This window comes from Bacillus rossius, chromosome 12, assembly GCF_032445375.1.
Source record: "Bacillus rossius redtenbacheri isolate Brsri chromosome 12, Brsri_v3, whole genome shotgun sequence".
Lineage (NCBI taxonomy): Eukaryota > Metazoa > Arthropoda > Insecta > Phasmatodea > Bacillidae > Bacillus > Bacillus rossius.
Window position 1 is genome coordinate 23,577,338 of NC_086339.1, and position 8,169 is coordinate 23,585,506.

At 36.8% G+C, this 8,169-nt stretch overlaps 1 protein-coding gene across 1 annotated transcript; it reads right to left on the bottom strand.

Annotated features, from left to right (window-relative positions):
• Positions 1-1,029: 1,029 nt before the first annotated feature.
• LOC134537715 (cytochrome c oxidase assembly factor 7 homolog) lies at positions 1,030-6,973 on the bottom strand. Its single transcript, XM_063378456.1, has 4 exons — positions 6,673-6,973; positions 5,160-5,326; positions 2,405-2,521; positions 1,030-1,405 (listed from the first exon to the last, which is right to left on the bottom strand). The coding sequence occupies exons 1-4, from the start codon at positions 6,770-6,772 to the stop codon at positions 1,085-1,087; spliced, it is 705 nt and encodes a 234-aa protein (XP_063234526.1). The 5' UTR covers positions 6,773-6,973; the 3' UTR covers positions 1,030-1,084.
• Between the last annotated feature and the right edge of the window lie 1,196 nt (positions 6,974-8,169).

Below are 8,169 nucleotides of genomic sequence, written 5' to 3' on the forward strand. Positions count from 1 at the left end.
GTAACCACAGTTATTTCAGTGTAGCGCGTAATTTTTTTTAATGTTCCGGCGGGTGCGAGACAGTTACCGGTGGCAATTACAGCAAAGTAAACATGGTCTAAGCCGGGTTGTTTGCAAGCGATCCCGCAGCAATATTCTTTTAAAATACGTAGCTAGTTAAATCCAAATTGATTTTAGATACGTTTTGTGCCTTTTTAGTAATAATTAAGACACAAAATTTTGTATTTTTGTTTTTCCTCGCATAATGTCCGCACCCCATTTTTTTGGCCAAAAAAGTGGTCAAATTACTGCGGACATTACGCGAGTGATTACGGTAATCTCAAAATTTTAAGCATATGTATTAAAATTCAACTGCACAATTTGGATGTGGCAGCAGATTAGTTGCATTGCAGCTGCCAAAAAAGTTATACTTTTTGAAAGTACATGATGTGTATACATTTTTACTTGACAAAAACAATCATGTTTGAAATCTCCCTCTGCTGACAACTTTAGGTACTTGAAATTTAACCTATAATTTCAAACCCAAGAATACCGATCAACCATCATGCATAGCAAATGTTTTAGGAAATAAAAGTTTTTAAAGCAAAATTATATATTTCATTCCCCCCCCCCCCCCCCCCCCCCCCCAATACATTGGCTGCATTTACGTTTTTAAGAATACCAAAATAACTCTTAAATAATTACTTTTATCCGATTGTATGAAATCCAATCCTATATACAAAAAAAGTTTTTCTTCACTGGAATTTCCCCCATTTATAGTTTTCCTGTTGCAGACCGTTAATCAGATTCAACTTGGTCTTCAATATTTTTTTTTTTTTTTTTTTAATTGGTTTGTAAGCTTCAATAAGCCTCTTACCATATGGCAGAAAATATATTAAAATAAAAATATCTTCTCTGTTAACCACTTCATACATGTGTGTGTTTACAAACAATAAATAGCTTTTCGCAAAGATAAATTAAATTTATGAAATTAGGAACGTCTCCCAAATGAGAACTTTCAGCCCTTGCGAATCATTGAATACTCCACAGTAAAACGAGTAACACTTTTATTACGAAACGGTGGTTAACGACTACAAGACCGTAACTAGACAGGCTTGGTCCCTTGTTGGAAGGTCAACGTCGGTTTCTTTTTGACGATCTCGTCACGCATCTCGATGGCCAGCTTCTTGAACTTCTCGCCCAACTCGAGGTTCTTGGCCGTCCCTTCGCCCCGCATGTACATCTGACTGACGTTGGCGCAGGCGTACATGTTGCCCAGCTCGCACGCCTTCTGCCCGTACTTGAACGCCTTCTCCATGTTCTTGCTGATGCTGGCCTCCTCTATGCCGCTGATGAAAATGCCGCTCACAAAGTGACAGCAGTAGGCGTGGTTCAAGCTGCACCCCCTCTCCAGCAGTGCCACTCCCTGTGGAACAAATGCACAATACAAGCACCACCCTACTAATACGCCGTGTCTGGCTTTGATTAAGTAACAAGATTATCTGATCTTTTATTGTGGCTCCTAATTCAGGTGGGTCACATTTTCATCCATCCAAGATATGATTTGTTGCTGGTGAATCTCTTGGTCAAAAGGAGTAAGCCTGCACTAAATTATTTTTCATGATTATAAACACAATATCAGATGCAGGGTATTTAGCTATGTAGTTACAATACAGAATGGGTGAAATCAAGGCCTTAACATCTTGTTGAACACTGGGAACATTAGAGACCGCAAGAGGTTATGAGGTAAAGGGTTAGAGGAAATGGGAGTACCCAGGAAAAATCCACCGGCTTATGATGACAGCCAAGTTTTCCATTTTTAAAAAAATCCAAGACTGCCCTCACTGGCAACTGGACCCGAATTGCCCTGGTGGCGCATCACAGAAATTATTAAGCTTTCACTAAATTCTTTTTAGTTTTACTTACTTTTAGTTTCATTTCTTATAGACTTCATCTTTTATCATTTCAAGTAGTTTAAAGGCACAAGTTCCACATGTTAAGTATTAAAAAGAAGTAATGTTTTTTGTTGCTGTGTGAAGCCATATATCGTAGTATAAAAGTAACTTGTAGGTACAGATTGTATGAAAAAAAAAAAAAAAAAACACTTGGCCTAATCTTTAAAATACTGCATGCAGTTGAATGCAATATAATGTTACATAAATGTATTGAGACACAGAAGGATATTGAAGATTGTATGAATATAAATCAAAACAGTGAAACCTCATTAATTACCTTACTATAAAGGATTTCTAACTTTAAAGTATACATTTTCAGGTCCCAACAAGTACTTCCTACTGAAACGATACAAAATGTATAAGTACTTTCACTATCAAGTAGGTACCAAAACGGTGGGTTTTTAGGTAGGTTGTAATGAGGATTTGACTGTACAGGAACATTACCTAAGGATAAGTATGGCTGAACTCACCTGAGCATGTTTTTTTTCGATTTGCACATTTGTGTTTTTTGATGTCAGCAGCAGTCCTGCATTCAGACATGCATCTGCTTCCCCAAGGTTGCAGCCTTTGAGGTAATAGTCAAAGGCCTGCAGACAAAACCCACACTTATGCACAAATGTTGATAATTGATACGTGTTTAAGCTGAATGCAAAAATACCCAGGTCTTGCACGACTGAGATACAAGTACAGGTTGTCCGTAAAAGAATGTCCCAGTTTCAATGGTATAATATAACAGTGTAATTTAGATTATTTACAACAAGTCATACATCAAATTAGGTACACTAAACTAGTTTTTCTTACTAATTTTAAATAATTGTACCTTTAGATATCCTGCACACATCCAACCTAAAGTCCAATTTTTCCCACACTTTGGTTAACAAGTCTGGAGTAGCAAGTCTCAACTCTGGCAAATAATTAGGTAGCAGGGGAACATTGACACAATCTTTTATAAAGCCCCAAAGGAAAAAACTGTATAGTGTTATGTGTGGAAGCCAGCAGAAAAGAGCTCAATCATCCAACAGTCAGGGAGTTCGACGTTCAACCACTCCCGTACAGAGAGATTACAATGGGGAGGGCTGAAATTTGAGAACACAAACCGCTTTATGCTCTGGAGTTATTATGTGTAGGTGGCGCTGCAAGTGAGTAAAACAGGACAGAACTCGTGCATGCACTTATCTAAAACTTTTTTGTTACTCTTTAATTGTGACCTTGAACCAATGCTTACAGTTGATACTAATAAAATTTATAACTGGGACATTCTGTTATGGGCATACTGTACACAGTATTGACACAGCTTGTCAATCACAATTTCTTGTATCTTGCAGAGTGCAACAGTTTACTTAAACCTTCATGCTAACGTGTCCATTGTTGCTAAAGAAATAGCACTTAGTCAGCAGATAGGATTAGTTCCTAAGAAGCCCAACCTAACTACATTTAACTAATTCTTATATATGTATTTTTAAAATTTACATCAATTGTCATAACACAAAATAATTGCCAAATCTAAGAATTGTTATGGCCTAATATTTTTTCTGGCCTTTACTATTTAATAAGAGATTTTCCTGTAAATTAATTCTGATAGCTTACTTTATACACCATTTATTTTCTAAAAATTAATTTTTAAATATGAAAGGTCACATAAGTAACCCTTATTATGAACACTTGCGTGACTTTATTAATACTAATAGATAACATTTAGTTAATATCTGCTGTGAAATTATTGCAGAGTTTAATAATAAAAAAGGTTATATCCACTACAGCAAAATATGTAGTTTCTCTTTTCATACAACAGTTTCATATCAACTTCTGATTCTAATTGACTTAAATTCTGTCAATTCTGAAAAAAATATTTCATAGATCTACACTTATCCTTCACAATTATAAATGAAGAATTACAAATTAAGAACAAGCAAAATTAAAAAACAAGCAGTGATTTGTCAACTATGAATTAATAATCAGTATTATGACAAGTAAGTGAACAAATGAATTGTTAAAAATCTCATCAGCATTTAGGTTACTGGAAATGACAAATTAAGTGAAATTATGAGTTGGAGCAGTGGTAGAGGAAACAGGAGTACCCCAGAAAACTTGACGGCTTGTATCAAAAACAATATCCAGGTGATCATGCAGATAACCAACACCAGATTGCCTTGGTAGGAACTGACAGTTCAACTAATGTGAAGTATATTTCTTCACAGGTGTATTTAAAAAAAAAACACTACAAACCTACTTTAGAGCAGCTCACTCTTAGATTGCAGTGTGGAAGTAAATGAGTGCCTTCTCTCTCTTTCTGATACGCCGACTGCCACTGGTGCTGTCCATGTCTTTGTTCTGCGGAGTTTTTATACTATTAAAGTTATATGGAGGTCGAAAGCTTGAAAGATGTTCGCAATGAATGATATTTGTTTTTAAAAGCAAAATCTCAATTGCTCCTACAGTTTTCGTGTTCATAGCTGTGAAGATGTGTTTTAGCCCTCGGCCGCTTAGTAATAGAGGCTCCCCCCCAAACTGCTTCGAAAGAGAAATACTCCCGTGTGCAAGCAAGTTCAATGATAAAGGCTTCCTTGGTTCAGCTGTTTCATTTGACACACATTTCTGAATACCAGCCTGCCAGTTAGTGCCATGTCTCGCGACCAAGCAACGCACTGTGTCTGGTGCCTTGTTTTAGTTACAATTTTGACAGGTTATTTATTCACGTGAAATTTTATATTCTGTCTTTATATGTATAGTTACATAAATATAAACTACGGAAGGTGGAACACCGAAAATAAACTACACTGGTAGGCTATAAAGGAGGGAGCGCAAGATTGTGTTAAAAGAATTTGAGTACTTTAAAAAAAAAAATGAGTGTGAACAATGCAGTTAAGGAAGCTTTGCTCAACTTTGGTCAGCAGTAGTGACAGTGATTAAAAGGTATCTGTTATGATTTCTTTATGAAGTTCAAATTACAATTATAGTGTGAATTCGAACCAATGAAAGTGAGTGAACGATTTCTTGCGAGTTAAAGGAAAAAGAGTGTCAATTTATTTATTACAAATATATATGCAGGATAGTATAAAATATTACAAATAACTACATGCGTTCTTATCTTGTGCAATCATTATTCCACAGAAACACATCTCATATTCATAATGTGTTACAGATTTAGCAACAGCACACGCCGTAAGCTGTGTACTGCGATCTAAGAGTGAGACTGACTGTAGATCACTGTAGAAACTTACTTACAAGTCCATGATCTTCCTTTTGCTTGCCTTTTCCAATCACTGTGTAGTTACCGATTTTGTAGCAACTCCTCGGGAAACTGTAGTCCTCACAGTTTGTTTTGTATACCTTTCCTGCCTTTTCATAGTCCTTTTTTATGCTTTCCAAATAATCTCCCAGTAAATGACACACTAAAACAGAACCAAGAAATAACTTATTGTAATTATTCATTTTGTATTTAAACAAAAACAAAAAAAAACTACAAAATTCCAAATCATTTATCAAAGTTTATCACGATCCTTAAGACATGATCCTGTAAACATTGATCCTGTGGTACATTATCCTTGCTGTTTAAATTTAGTACGTCAATCGATCCTGGGCATAACAACTTGTGATATAAAAATGGATTATGATCATAAGTTGAATATGAAAGAAAAAATTTACACAAGACTTGACATAATTTGTTTGTATTGTGATTTTGAGTTTGTTTAGATATTATGATATAGACTGTACTAATTAAAACTGCAAGAATCATGTGCCTCAGGATCAAGGGCTAAATCGGATACATGAAATGAAACAATACTTTTGTCACAGTGATTCAAATAATTTTCCAATCAATATTATGCTCAATTTTAATGGCTTTTTCCCCACTATTTCCCTTGCCTTCATGAACCTACCTCCTAGCAAATTTATTAAAATACAGTTGCAATTTTAAAACAATGAGTTTAGGGAAAATAAAGGAAAATTATGGTAAATATGTAGTGTACGGATTATCGTCAAAAAATTTTTTAAAAATCTGAATTGCAAAATATAAAATTGCGGAGGTTGAATTATTACATAGGTCTTGTATTGCAAACTACGAACGGCGATATCTCCAAAAGTAATTGGAATTTCTTATCTCCGCAGGCGGTAATGAAAAGAGGACGTAAAAGAGCATATAATGAAAGTTATTTAAGATTTTTAAAAAAAAATTTTGACGATAATCCGTACACTACATATTTACCAAAATTACCTTGCAATGCTGCTGTTATATAGATGAAGGGTTATTAGAATACCATAATTTTGCAATAGCAGCTACCTTACGGTATAGCCAAATTTTGTTTCTGTATTTTGGGACTTCTGCATTTAAAATGAAAAAAACAAATTGATACATCTATGTTACAAATTCACTTGAAGACTATATTATTTTAACCCTAAATGTTGATGACATTCAAGGGATTTGAGTAACTGCAGAAACACGGAAGACAATTTTTTTGGGTTAAATTATGTTGTGAAAAATGAGGATACTTGTTTTGGCATGAACCTATTGCAAGATAGATAAATATTTGAAACAGGAAGGGGGAAAATTGGCTACAAACGACTAAACTAACTGAGTATTGGTCACAAGAGTTAGAGTTAAGGAAGGAAATAAACTTTTTATGTGCCATTTGGTGCATAAAATAATAAGTATTGTAAGCACTGTTTGATTATGTTATTCAAATCAATATAGCATGGTCAACAGGTTATGTTTCACGACCTAGTATAATCCAAGTCTTACCTTCTGGTTTTTTCTCATGATAACAACCGAACCTATATTCTATCCCTAGATTTTCCAAAAATTCTTTAACATCTTTTTCTTCTTTAAAATCGTAGGCCATTCTTCTTTTCTACCAAATCAACTTTAAAGAACCCATATATAAACCTTTAAAATTATTATGGAAGTTTGTGTGTCTGCTGGGCTAGTTTCCAAAACTTTCACTAGACTACAGATAATTCTACTTCAGCCGCTTTCCCTTAAATCTGATAGCGGTTGAGGGATGATGCATTTATTTAGCCTTTTGGTTTCTGACACGTTAATGGAGTGGAAAAGGGTTATCTGTAGGAGGTGGCCACGTCTACATGATTACATGGAAAGTATGTGAAACTCTTTCTTCCTTCAGCCCATTGTTTTACCCTATTAGACACCCAAAACATTAGCTTCAATGTAGTGTTTGCACTGTAGAAACAGTTTTGAATGAATATTTGTAAGCAAATGGACGGTTTTTAACGACAGACTTTTAAATTCATATTTATAACCATCATCAAACGTTATCAAGTACCATTTTCGCTATATTTTGAGCGGAACAATATGGCGATGGCAGAAAAGGTGATTAATTTATTCTCTCACAGTATGCCGTCACCTTGCAATTCCTAACTCCATGTACATCTGAGAGTATTGGTTTCCGAATGATTTGCTACTTACGCTTACGTATAGTCTCTCCAGCCACGTTCTTTCGTAGAAACGCCGAAATTACTGGATAGTAATTTTTTTTTCCTAGCCTAAGTTAATTCTAAGTGTGTAGGGGAGGGTCCAGGTTAGGGGGGGACCTAAGTGTGTCTCAGGCCGAAGCCTATACACTCTACCATGCGGGTTTTTAACCATGCAGGACAAGGGCGCGTGCATTGTGTGCTTATTGGGGTTTACTGGCCAGCCATGGCTGCAATTGGTGCCATGACTGACGCCCCATTGGTCGCCTAGCTTTAAAGCTAGCTAATGTGACCCAGGTAAAACCTGCATAGACACAGGGAAAACCCTGGGCCGGTTCATGCGGGGATCAAATAACATGCATTAAGCAAGCAGGTAACTACTGGACAAGAGGGAAGAAGGGTCCAGGTAAGAAGAGTTGGAGGGGCTGAAAAATCAACCATGCTGGAGTTGGGTGCTTGGGCCTTGCGGCCCGCATTTAAAGTTTGGGAACTCCTGGGTTATTATTAACCAGGGGCGCAAGCGCCCCCAGGGGCGGGCGACTTCACTCGTCAGCCCAGCCACAGCTGCCCAGGCAGCCACAGTTAAAACAGAAGTGGGCAGACGAGCCAGTAAACTGGCTCGAACTGCGGGCGCACGGAGCGAAAGGCAGCCTGACGTTGCGCCATCTTCATCTTCCTTCTTCAGGTCAACAGCAGTACTTTTCAAGCCAGGGTGGGGGGAGGGAACCAACCTCGCCACCCAAAATCCCCGAGACGGTTTAAGGTCGCGCCGCTCGAGGCTACTGCTGCCACAGCTACAGCAGCCCCA

Excerpts from the sequence above, each read along its gene's own strand:
- LOC134537715 (XM_063378456.1), bottom strand. The coding sequence starts at position 6,772 with ATGGCCTACGATTTTAAAGAAGAAAAAGATGTTAAAGAATTTTTGGAA. Across the intron at positions 5,327-6,672 it reads TCATGAGAAAAAACCAGAAG|TGTGTCATTTACTGGGAGAT; the intron begins GTAAGACTTGGA and ends GTTCTGTTTTAG. Across the intron at positions 1,406-2,404 it reads TCGAAAAAAAACATGCTCAG|GGAGTGGCACTGCTGGAGAG; the intron begins GTGAGTTCAGCC and ends TTTGTTCCACAG.